The sequence below is a fragment of the Eubalaena glacialis genome, chromosome 1 (assembly GCF_028564815.1).
Source record: "Eubalaena glacialis isolate mEubGla1 chromosome 1, mEubGla1.1.hap2.+ XY, whole genome shotgun sequence".
Taxonomy (NCBI): domain Eukaryota; kingdom Metazoa; phylum Chordata; class Mammalia; order Artiodactyla; family Balaenidae; genus Eubalaena; species Eubalaena glacialis.
The window spans coordinates 170,150,307-170,163,753 of record NC_083716.1 but is presented as its reverse complement, the minus strand read 5'-3'; the positions used below and the strand labels follow the sequence as shown (position 1 = coordinate 170,163,753).

General features: G+C 38.6%; 1 protein-coding gene across 2 annotated transcripts in view; it reads right to left on the bottom strand.

Annotated features, from left to right (window-relative positions):
• Positions 1–1,643: 1,643 nt before the first annotated feature.
• SLC4A10 (solute carrier family 4 member 10) overlaps positions 1,644–13,447 on the bottom strand; it is a 222,397-nt gene continuing 210,593 nt past the window's right edge. For both annotated transcript variants that reach the window (XM_061200696.1, XM_061200686.1), the window contains 3 exons: positions 10,032–10,099; positions 7,387–7,503; positions 1,644–1,710 (listed from right to left, as the gene is read on the bottom strand). In XM_061200696.1, coding sequence (XP_061056679.1) covers positions 1,644–1,710; positions 7,387–7,503; positions 10,032–10,099 — 252 coding nt within the window. The remainder of the gene's footprint in view (positions 1,711–7,386; positions 7,504–10,031; positions 10,100–13,447) is intronic.

Here is a 13,447-nt window from a genome sequence, read left to right as displayed (position 1 = left end):
GACTGGCATGTACAGCTAGTCTAAATCATAAAACAATGGGAATGGTTACATGTGGTATCTGTATTATAAAATACACAAAGGCAATGCATTTGGAATGTAAAGTTTCTGTATTTTTCCTTGGCATTTATAAACACAGACTTTATTAACTACAAACTCTTCTTATATTTTTTAGGCTTATGTTCCATAAACGAAATGGCTCCTTGAAAGACTGTGAGGGGAATTTTACAGAAGGCATCAAAATGTTGAACCCAGTGGAGGCTTTGTTGTTTATTTCCTTCATAAGCTTAATCACAAGAGGATTTGTTTTGGTTTTTTTTTTCACTTTTCATGTACACTTATACTCAGAATATTAATTCATAGTTTGGAAAAGCCACAGGGCTCTGAATTATTGTAAAACTGGACGCTGAAGATTATAAGGTTGATGATCATTGGTAATTCTTAGGAAACAAGAGCACTATGAGATTTCGTCTTTATTAATTCACATTCATTTGAAGTGAAATAAAATACTGTATTTTTAGTAATGCTCAAAAATTCTTAACTTTCCTTCCTCTTGTATAAACTTAGTCAAGATGGATTATTTCATATAGACTGAAATATCTACAGAAGCTTCTCAGACAGAATCTGAAATTTTCATTTAAAAGATTATTTTTCTACAGCATGCATTTAATTAAAACGTGGAAAAGAGCTCTGCAGAAGAAAAAATGACAATTGGAAACCTATCAGTCTAACATTAGAACATGATTCAGAAGCAGCATTAAGCAGTCCATGACCTTTAGCAGTGGAATAACTGTACAGGAGTGGAATTTCATGTACAATAACTCACCATGTGGCATTCCACAAGTATGTATATAATAGGTTTATTTGGAAAACACTTGTTGTCAGTGGGAGGTAAATTTAACAGCATATTTCTGATAAAGATTTCTATTGAAAATCTCACAAAACCTACAAAGTTTTTCTAAAGCATTTCATACAAGCCTAGTATTTGATCATGTAATCACAACCTGAATATTAAGCAAATACTACTTGACTCTTTGCATTGGTATCTGATTCGTTTAAACAAGTTGTGAATAGGTTTCCATATATATTTTTCAAAATGACTTTAAGTTTTAGTTACATATAAATTCTTAAGTATTAAATGTATCATATTAAATCAAGGAAATGCATAAATACAATTATTAAAAAATGCTTTCAAACTAACTTTTCGATTTGGGTCTTTTGAAATAAGTCACTAATGCTAAGCTATAAAAAATAAAAAGAAGTAAGACTACCTTTCAAAATTCTTCTAAATGAAATTATCAGGTATCTTCAGGTCCCTAAGTAGGAAAATACAAACTAGGTAATATGACTTATCTCTTTAAGAAAGCTATTGCTCTCGTAAAACTGACAATGAGAATCTAGTGTTTACAAATGTCTAAAATACAGCAAGGAACACAGAGATTCTTGCATTAGCTATTGTATATGCTCACAAGGGTGTCTCACTGTTCAGAAGTTTAAACACAGAAATGAAACGAGTATTGCACTACTTACAGTATGAAGGTGGATTTGGGATGAAAGACAGAATTTATAATACATGATCAAAGCAGTTTTATGAATAATTGTGGCACTCCTCTCATATATATGTAAAAAATAAATTGAAGATCAAGTCATAGACAAGTCTCCCTGTCAACACCTTTCCCTGAGTCAGCTTTCTTCTCTTTTCGGCTTTCAATGCTACAGGGGAAAAAGAAGAAATGTATTATTTCAATCCAACATGGCTACTGGGAGGTCTGCTGGTTCAGACACAAAACCCATCAACCCCAAAGCACCACAAGGGCCCTTAGGCATTGCTCTTTCATGCTGCGAAGCATAGATAGATAGCAACAATTAAAATCCTCTGCACTCAGTGAGACAGAAACCAAGAACTGCAGAAAAAGGGAAATTCAAAAAACAAAAACAAAAACCAGACGTTTTAAAAACAGTACCCAAAGCATGCAAGATTAATACCATGATCCTCATTTGTGCAAATGAATCACTGATGATTGTTGAAAATGCCAGTCATGCCCCTGTCTTAAGATAGCACTGACACTATGAATGACATAAACAAGATGTCGCAGTAGGTATTTCTGGGCCCTGCTGCAAGTGGCGCATCCTTTGTGCACAGACTGGATTCTGATCTTTGGTGAGAACTGCGCTGTCGTCCAGAGGACAGACACGCCTCTGCTGGTCGGGAGGACCCGGTGACCCCGCACACTGCCCTCCAAACACCTGTGCCGTCTCTTCACAGACAAACCCTCCTCCTGTCCATCAGAGGAACGATGTTTCACCTCACTCCTTCCAGAATAAACTCATTCCCAAGTGGCTTCTGTTTTAACTGTTCTCCAATTAACTTTATCAATGGGCAAACTGGTAATGTGACTCCATCATTTTTTTAAAAATATGTTTGCGATGTTCACTTTTCCTACTCTCAAGTTGACAATTCTCACGCGAAATTCAAATAATGCGCTGACACGCACGAAGCTCACACCAAGAGTACACGCATGCTCCCTCCCGGCCACGTGTGGCACAGGCCAAGCCGAACGCTGAGGCCCCTACCGGGCCCCTCCTGCTGCTGCCTCGAGGGCAACCCACACCCGGCCGCTGGGGCCCTGAACTGCAAGAACCCACACATTTTTACTGTTAACTTTGGCTCTTAATATAACTATGAAATAGTTGATGGTGGGGAAACCCTTGGTTTTATATAACTCTTCTCCAAATAAGAAAGGGACAGCTAAAGCCCCCTTTTTCCTACAGGGCCTCCTGTGCAGCTTTCGCAGTGGTCAATAACTTAGACACATTCTAAGAGTGTGTTTTTTAAATTGTTTTTCCTCCAATTCAAGCTAGAAACAGCCCTTCTCAGTTGTCACCACCACCCGGCGCCATCAGGTAAGAAGTGCCGGAGCTTCTGCCATCTCTGGCGCGCCGCCAGCGCTGAGAGCTGGTGTGAGCGGGTGTCGACGGCACCCGGGCTTGTGCCTGCCACACTTCTCAGCACACAGTACTTACAGGTCAGAGCAAAGCCACTTTTCCTCTTTTCTGTTCTCCTTCCATGAGAAGAGATGACAGTGTGCACATGATGTGTTGAGAGGCTTAATTGTATTTTTAACTCCTCTATCTGCATGACTCACTTTCTTCTACTTTAAGTTCCTTTCCGATGACAAGTGTCTGCTACGCTACTTTCCAAATTAACTTTTCCCTGGGTGCTACCTGGCTCCCAGTGTCTTCTGCCAAACAAAGCCAACGAGAAAAGGCAGCGGGGGCAGGTGGAGAAAGCCCTGGGCTTGGAGCCGGAAGATGACATTCAGTTTCAGGAAGCTAAGAATGAGCTGTGTGACCTTGGACTAGCTGTTTAATTTCTCTGGGACTTGGTTTCCTCATCTGCACACTAGTTTTGGACTAAATGGCCTCTAAATTTTCTTGTAGCTTGAATGCCAGAATTCTGAGGCTGGTAGTCTCAATTCCAGTGAGCTCTAACTTTTGAAAGATAGAAAAGCACATTCTATCCGTAGGAGACTGTGGGGATGGAGACATTCTGGTCTCTACACACGCACAGTTCCTGTGGGCACAATGCTCCATAACCTTTCGATAAGTGAGCAAATTCCCAGTGGCACTATTAGCCACCAGGCAATGAAAACAAAGCCATTCAGAAAGTCAGTATCATTCACAGACATGCTTCCTCCTGATGTTCTGCTTTGGTCATAGTGGTTGTTTGGTTACAAAACAATAACCAATTAAATGATTGGGCTTTTTTCCCCTCTCTTTAAAACCAGTGGTTCTGATATCAGATCAGATTTCAGCAATGAAGCAGAAATTTTATAACCAGCTCAAGACTTCTATGAAAAAATATTATTGACTTGAATCTTCTTAGTGCATGGCTATTACTCTCTTTATTCCTTGCTACATTCATTTTCAGGATGCCAATCAATTCTAAACTTCCATTGTAATAAATATATTAATCAATATATATTTATTAAATGTATATCATATCTATTACATGCTACTACAATAAACACATATTGCATATCTATTATATACCAGGTACTTTGTAAGGACCAAGGGACACAAGATGGATGAGACAAAACATAAGGAAGTAGTATTTCAAGAGAGGGCAAAATGTGACCCACTACCTTCATGCTGCCAGGCACTCTATGGAACTGTTATTTGTCAATGACACCATAGTAGTTGATATACACAACATTTACCAAGCAGTCATGAGAGGGCTGAGGCTTAGGAGATTAGAGCAAAGAAGCATACAGCATGGAAGGGGGTGGGGGTGTGGGGACAGGAGAGCAGGGGCAGTGTCCCTAGACCCTAGCCTCTGCCACCAAGGCAAAGCCAAGTGCTGCCAGGTACCTGCCCAAGAAATGCTGGTCTTGGGTGTCAGTGTATCACGGCAGTTGCTCACCTATTCTGATGCGATGTGGTTTTTAATGTGACCTATTTCCATCAATTCATTTAAATAAGCTGTGGAGGAGCTTGTCCCATGCATGTATAGTGCTGTTGAACTAGGATCAAATTAGACATCCTGCAGATGTGGTAGAACCTGCAGTCAGTTCTTAGATCCTTCTTTCAGTTAAGCTGGATAAATTTTTTTGGACAACATAAAGCGAACGAAATAATGTAGAAAATATAACTGCTATTCCAAATTCCACTCAGAAAAGGTACCTAGGCTTCTCTGACAGGCATTAGGGCCTATAGTGGGGGATAGGATGAAAACACCTAGGGGTGGGGTGTCAGAGACTGCTGGGAAGCCAGCTGAGGTCTGAGGGAGAGACCCTGAGAACCTAGTCTTTAGGGCGTTTTTTGCCAATGGACACGCTAGCAGGTATAGCATTTTTACAGTTCCTGGTCATCACACTTCAGTGCCTTCAACAGATACCAAGAGAAAGCAGTGGCTTGGGGAGAGTATTGCTGTTGTTAATATTGGTGGTTTTAGGATTTCTGGAAGCCACACTCTTTCTGCCAGTTTCCTCTGTTATGAAGAAGAAAGACATTAATAACTAACCGAGAGATATTTTTCACGTGGAAAGCTACAGATTTTATCACATTTAAAAGTAAAGAAAACTGGGTAAACTTTCATTCCACAATAGTTTTGAATCTCATGTTAGTGGGAACATAGGTTCAAAGAATAAGAAAAAAGTGGTTATATGAAAATATAAAGGGTGATCTATTTAAAATTGAATCTGCTTTTAGGCACACTACATTGTTCACTAGAATTAGTCTACTGTGAGAAGTAATCTGACACATATTTTAAACAATTGAGTTTTTCTGGTGAAAAGCATCACTTGACTTATTTACTTTAAGGAGTACCTAAAATATCATGCCATAAAACTGTTGCTTGAACCAAAGAAAAATAGAGAAAGAGTTTTCACTATGGATCTGTAGAGTACAGGAAGAAAAACAATCTCTAAGTCTGATTGTCTCAAATTCTTCACATATTCCCATGGCTGGCATTTTATTTTGAGCTCGTAAACCTGGAGTTCACATTTTTAAAAATCAGAGAAATGCCATATTTGTAATGAGAAAGGGTCCACAAGCATATATTTCAATAGGTTTGAGAAACTGCCCTTCTCATGACTGATTTTCTTCCAAGACGTCTAGCAAATCAGAACTACTGTGAGGATGACTCTATCAGACTGTGGCAGGGATCTTTGGGAAAAGAAGATAAAGCATGTTTTAGAATAAAATATTACTTCTGCTTGAGCCAAGCAAAGAAATGCATGAAGATTTTAAAGCCTTGTTAAAAGACAGAAAATATCAACCAAAAGTCTTTGAGAGAGCCTGTTGAGTAACTTACATTAACCTCCTTTTGGAGCAAGTGGTGGAGGTATTCGAAGGAGAGAAAGAGAGGGAGAGGGGGAGAAGAGGGAGAAGGAGAGAAAGAGGGAGAGAACATGAAGTAATCCCCCAGCTTTATGGGGTGAAGACTCCTAGACTCTCTGCACATCCACTGCTGGTGTTGTTTATGCTGTTTAAGATAGATATGACACTGAAGCAGCATGCCATTTTGGGGTGACAAAAACCATCAATAAGAGACATCCTCTAAGTCTAATGTCGCCTCTTTTTCTAACCCATGTTTCCAGATAGTTCTCATGAAGATAAAGCTTGCAGTTTTGGAAGCGTGGTGGTGCGTAAATGGAAGTTCCCAGCTTTGCAATTTCTTAATTCAAGGGATAAATTTTCTTTTTCAAATATAGAAATTTGATGTTATTATTAAATACAGTTCTAAGAGGTTTGTTGATTTATATATGATGCATTTGTATAAGTCATGTGGGGAAAAAAGTTTACTCAAGTTTCAAACCCTCTTAAAGAGCTGAGTGGTTATAGGAACACCGTAAACACTCAATGTGACACTGGATCTAAACCCAAGACTCTCCACGCCTTTTGCCTCCCCAAAACTCACACAAAGAACATAGGCTGACCAGGTTTCTAGAAGACACCACTTAACAAAAGGAAATGCAACCAAGGAATAGGTTTGAGGGAAAGGGTCTTACCTTTGGGGAATCAGCTTCTAGAGTGATTAGGAAGGGGAGCTTATGACAAAAATGTAATATAAAAATTAAGTAGAAAAAGTTAATTTAAGGTCATGAAAATAAAGGAAATTAATAATTAAACACCGTCCCAAATCCCTCAGTCACTCTTTAATAAGAAGAAATATTAGCATAATACAGAGATTTTTCTTCAGATCAACATCTAAGAAGACTGGATGGTTTGAACTCTTATTTATAAATTCTGGAAAATGCAGTTGGAAATCCTGTGATGACTCTTGATATTTAAGGACACACTCTTCCCACCTCATGCATTTAAAACTATCATCCACAACTGCAGGAGTTGTTTGTAATGTTTGCATACAGAGAAGTAAAAATGGATAAAACTTTCTGGAACTGAAAGTTTTGGGGTAAAAAGGTTACGGAAGGTTTTTCAGGGGGTTGGAATAAGGGACTGGAAATAATCTAAATACAAAATTACCATTGCATGTGCCATATGGGTTTTAAAAAGGACAACAGGGGAATGAAAAACGTGGTCAGACATCTAAGGGGGTCCTGAGAAGTGGGTGATGAGGGAATATACTAAAATCCTACTGCAAAAGAGTAGGCCAAAATGAATGTCCAAAAATGTCCTGCACTGGGACTCATTTATAGCACCATTTCTCCCCACGGTCATAGTTTTGGAGTGAGCTTTCAATTTGAAAGGGAGATGTTGAAAACATACCAACAAATGTGATAATTGCGATTTCTACCCACTTTTTAAAAGAATTTTCTGAAAGATTTTAGATCTAAGTGCAATGGAAACCAATGCCATTCTTTTAATGGATTCATGTCATTAAATGACTGGGATCATTATAAATTCACATTATTTTAGAATTCAAACCTTTTAGAAGGAAAGCTTGACTCCTTATCTTTTGAGTTATCGGCAGTAATCAGAAGGTTCCTCCACAAGGCAGTCTTTGACATTTCATCAGAAATATTGATCACAGATGGATCATCTCTAGATAGGAGTTTACCCAAAATGAAATAGTAAACATTAAATAAGAAACTGCAGTTATCTAGCGATAGACACTAAATATAGGACAGTCTTATGCCTCTGTACAGTAGTTTTGATAATTAAAAATTAAGTATTAAATAGCTCTCTCCCAAAAAACTATGAAGAATAAAAATCTAAATGAAAGATTCTAGTTATATAGAAACTGGTTTGGGGTACAGTTTTCCTAATCCATTTCAGATAACAGAGTTTAGGTTCTGCATGCTCATTGCTGGGCCTCTTGCCTCTACATTCATAGCCCAGCAGAGCTCTTCACCCCTCCGCTCAGACTCGACAGTGGCTCCCACCCACTCAAAGTAAAAGCCCAGTGGATGGGCTGTAAGGCCCTGTCCCTACCCTTACCCTCTAACTTCACCTTCTGCTATTACACCCCTGGCTCTCCAGCCACAATGCAATGGCCTCCTGACTGTCCTGGGACACTACAGGCTTTCTGCTCCCTCAGGGCCTTGTACTTGCTCTTCCCTCTGCCTGTAACGTTCCTTTACGTGGTATAACCCTTTCCTTCCTTAGTTCAAATGTCACCTGCTCAGATAGGTCTTTGCTGACTGCTCCATTTAAAATTTCTGTTTCCATCGCCTCATAGCAACCTCACCCCTCTTTTTTGCTTTATGTTTTTGTTGCACTTTTCACCGTTTGAAATACTGTACTACATGACTTGTTCATTTGTTTATTTCCTGTCTCCCCCCACCTCTACTCTACTTGAATATAAGCTTCATGAGAACAAGGGTTCTTGCCCATTGGTCCACTGTTGTTCCCCCACGACCTAGACAGAGCCTGGCACTTGGTATCCACTCAATAAATATTCATTGAATAAATGAAGGCAGCCTGTGTATTTGACAGAGGTTTTTCCAAATGACTGGGGAAGGCTGTAATATCAGGGCCTGTACTATGCTGGATGCATTTTTTACATTTTAAAACTGCACCAATTATAGGTGCCATTTAGAACTCTCTAAAACATTCCCAGGGCTAGAAAGGCAACCAAATATCAACAGAGATAAAACACAGGCCAAGTCAAAGAAAGTTTCATTGGGTGAGAAATCAGCGCTCTTCTTACCACACGTAAAAACAGATTCTCTGCTGTGGAAAAAGTCATGTTCTACAGAAATTCTAAGCTGACCTCACATGCCCCTCATTGTGGACATTCACAAGAGGGCAACAAATTCCATTTTGAAGAGGAACACTGAGAGTCTGGAGCAAAACAGGTCTCACAGGCTCCTTCCTTGCCCAATCTGGACATGTGTTCTTTAATACCTCTAATTCATCCAGCCCTTGGTAACTCAAAGCATGAGATCAACTAGTTTCCAAAAGAGTGTCATGTAGAATGTAAGTTTTTCATGATATTATGTGAAAAAGAGTCTTGTGAGCAAAAGAGTTTAGAAAATGCTGGATGCAACAACGTTAAACTTTTTTTTTTTTTTAATGCCAGTACTAGAGTCTTGAATGTGCCAATGTGCATTGTGAATCTCTAAATTAAAACGTGGTATGGAACGTTTTTCAGACTAATTAAACCACAGAATCCTTTTAAGAGGGGTACCACAAGAGACTAGGTAGATTTCTATAGAATACAGTTGGGAATATGCTGATTCAACTAAGCAATCAACAGAATTTTAAAATTTAAATATTGTAAAAAAAAAAAAAACAAGAAAGAGAGAGAGAAAGAAAGGAAAAATGCCTTCTAGACTTGTGCTCACTCTTAAGGGGTAGATGATCATTATATTTTTTAAATCTAGGGAATATGGTCTTACAGTCAGACCCTGAAGATCCACTCCTATTTTTTTAACACTATGAAAAATCTCCTCCTCAGACAAACGTCTTCTATGCTTTTCTACTGGTATGGCCCTGTATTATCCTTAAGCACTTTGAGATCATATATATAATTTTTTGCCAAATACTTTCAAAAGTTTTATTATAACTTAGAGGAGTCTGCCTTTTTTCTTTTTTTGCTCTGTCTTTGTGCATAAAGACGATTAACACAATCTTCTTTATGGAGAGTTACATAAATATTTCCTAAAACGACTGGTATAACTGAATCCTTCAATTCAGGAAATGGCTTATCTCTTTGGAAGTGTCTTTTTGAAGGGGTAAATGCTGTTTTTCCCAGAGTTCAAACACTTACATGTGATGAATTTAGTAAATACCTAGCTCATTTATCCCAGAATTGAATCTTGACCTGTCTTCAGGTACTACTTTCACAGAATATGAAAGAGAGCTTTCATATTCATTATAAAATAGGAGAAGACTTCAGACAACAGCTCCCTGCCTCGCTTCATTTTAAGCAACTTGGCTATAGTCAGCGTCTAGTGGCAGAACTTAGTACTGGGACAAGGTAATCTAACACCTAGTTTCAGTTCTTTCTACTCCAACACAACGTCAACAAACCTCTATAGGAATCCACACATACGAAATTCTTAAGTAGAGTGTATAACAACACATTCCATAACTCATATTGGTGTGTTTTTACATTTATATCTTACCTATAGTGCCCTTCCAATGGGAGTTGTACTGTGCCCTCATCTTCCATAGCTAGCATACTTTGTTCTTCCTGGCAAGATAAATGTAAAATATACAAAGTGAACCTGATGAGTCTCCACTTTACATTAAAGAAGAAACAGAGATTAATGTTTCACTATCTCATTAACCTCAGAACCTTCCACTTTGTTTGCATTTATTAATGCTAGCACAGGTCTTTTCAATAAAGCATCAGCTACCAAGAACATAAGTAATTAATGAGTCTTATACCACAAAGTAATTTAAATGCTAACAATAACCTCCTTCATGTCACTCAGTGTAAAACATGGTTATTTTCCAAGAAGATTTTTTTTTAAATAATCTAAATTTTACAAGGACAAACATATGGGTAATGTAATCGTTTTCATTGTTGAAATTACATTCCCAGAATGCTCTGTTAGAAAAGAATGAGAGATGTATTTAGGGCAGTGGTTTTCAAACTTTAGTTTACATCAGAATCACCTGGAGAGGTTATTAAAAATACAGATTACTGGGCCACACCTCCACCTCCAGAGTCTGATTCAGTCGGTTTGGAGCAGGGCCCAAGTAACACATCTAACAAGTTTCCAGGTGATGCTGATTATGCTGGTCTGAAGACAATACTTTGAGACTTGGAAATAGACAGTAGAAGATATCTTCCTCTATGGACCAAAACACAGGAGTGCTTTCCACTTAGACTCATCGTAAGCTTTTGTTTTAGGCCTCAGATTTCTTCTTACAATGACAATATTCCACCCTCCCCCAAAGGATGGTAATGCTTCATACATTCATTTCTTCATATATGATGTTTTAAAAGTATATCTTTGGGATGAAGATAATCTTATGTAGCACTGAAATGTCCTGGTTTAGTTTTCAATAATGTTATAATTAACCTTTTTCCATGTACCAAAAAATAAACATAGTTATCTCCAGATTATAGCTCCTATTTAATGCATTTATTTTCAAGTGGGTCAATTAGGAATGTTCAAGTTTAGAGAACTATTTGGGGCCATTTAAAAATTTTACAATTATTGGCTCTAATTCCAGAACTGGAATTATAAGTTGTGTAGAGATGAAGAGCTAGGTGACTTTCCTGACCAAATGGGAACTGAAGACAGAAAACAGGGAAGGCCCTGGAGCCTCATTGCTTTCCCTCTTTCAGTAGCTTAGCAGTAGCTTGGCTGGTCTAAATCAGGTTCCAGAAACACATGACCTTCGGCTGATGTCATTATTCCTGGCATGCAAGACTGTTCCTGGGGTCCTCAACTTGCATGCTGCCTAGTCTAAAGAACCATTGCCATATTTCTTGTTACTTAAAGAAACAGTGTTTTCTACAGTCTCTTCAGCTAACCTATGAATGTATAACGTAATGTGTGGGCAGGTCTCGTTTTTACTCTTGAAGTGCTCTCCCTACACATCCGACCTGTAACTAAGGCAGGCTCCCCTCTGCTGGGACCTTAGCCATGCTGCATACAGAATATCTATGCTCAGCCTATGCTGTGAATAATGGAGAGGCCAGGGGGCTGTATGAGATCTGCTACTTCTCTGCTTATAAACTACACCCCCCCCGCCCCAACCCAATGTTATATTTATACTCTGTGGTACTATGGGCATGTGTCTGTTACTCTTCAAGGAAAATTTTTCTTTTAAGACCTCTCAGATATACATTATTTCTTATGTATTATGCCTATTCCCCATGTTATTTGGAGATACCATTAGTACTAATTCATGGTGAGTAGACAGTATCATTGGTTTGAAATTACACATTTAAGCATTTGAGCAGAGCTAATCTGTAGTCTAAAATGATGTATGCCTTGCAAATGGGTTAGTCTCTATATATGGAAATAATACATGTGCCATATTAATTTATATGCACATCATTGAGGCCATGGGCAGAACATATGTATCCTTTCAGGAAGAAAAGGTTATCTTAATGCACATGGAGGAACATAAAGAGAAAATATTCAGCAACCCCAAACGCTATTTAAGTAAAACCAAATACAAACAAAATGTAATGCTTTCCTTGGTTGTCCACTGAAAGGTAAGCTTGGTATGTAGTATCTTTTCTGACCAACTTGGAATAAAGTGTCAAGAAGTCAGGTAGAAAAGGTTTAATAAAGAGTAAAATTCAAAAAAAGCTGAAGAGAAGAACGGTGCCATCAGTGCTTAGGTTACCTGGCAGCAGAAAACTAAGGCTCGAGATTCAATCTAACAGCAAAAAATTGGACCAAAGCTTTGGGAACAATTTTGGTTTTTTCCTCAGATGATTTTCCACTTTTCTCTCAAATTGCTTTCAATAATTATTTTGCACTCTGTGGCTTGTTAGCATGTGTGGGCTTTATACTAGTCATAATTCTATCCAAACAAAAACTCATCACCTCTAAAGATAGCATTTCCAAGCCATGCTTATCTGAAGAGAAGGGTGGCAGAGCAGCCGCTGCCTTCAGTGCCAGAAGGAAGCTGGGTGGGCCCCAGAGCTCGGGGATAGAGGGCCGGCTGCATCCTAGGCAGCACTGTTGAGGAAGCCAAAAATTGAGACTTTCTGGGGAGGAGCAGTCAAACCAGGCACCAGCCGTCATGACAATCACAACCTAGTTTATCTCAATCATACAGGAAAAGAGAGAGAAAGCAAAAAGCTTACTGGGTATCCTTCAGTTTATAAGTCTGAAGTATCCTAAAATGAGTTCCATTCAGCATTTCATTTACACAGTGTCCATCAAAAAATATGCTGAGCTCTACAACATGGAGATTTTACAAAGGATGATGATCAAAGTTTACCCAAGAGCACCTGAGGGGTTTTGCCAATTTGACTAGAGGAATGTTCATATTCTGATTTGAACACCATCTTTTAATTAAGATAGCCAAAGCATTGTTCGGATACTAAATAAGTGAAGGACAGTTAATGCTATAGCCAGTAAAAGGCAGAAAAATAGAGGCTTAAAAACAAATCTATTCAGTAGCACTCAAATATTTACTGAGTATGTATTATGTGCTAGGCACACAGTGAACAAAAAGAATAATCCAGGAGCTATTCATGAATCCATTCAGCAAATACGTATTAAGCATGATCTTCAAGACAGGTAATCTGCTAGGTACTGGGCATACAACAATGAAAAGAAAGCCATAAACCCTACTCTCAGAGGATGAGAAGGATCACTGTAGAAAGTATAGGACCAGAGGCAGTGGTATCTGGGCCAGTCTTATCTGATCAGTTTGGTAATAGAAAGGAAGAAATTTAGGTGGGAAGAAACAATATGGGTCAAGGATAAAAGGTAGGAATAAATAGGACATGTTTGCACGACAATGAACAACTAGCCTGGCTGGGGCCAAAGGCCTGTGCTGAGTAGAAAAGGAAAATAAAATCAGGGTTAAATCGTGGTGTGTTTTGATGAATAACATCTTA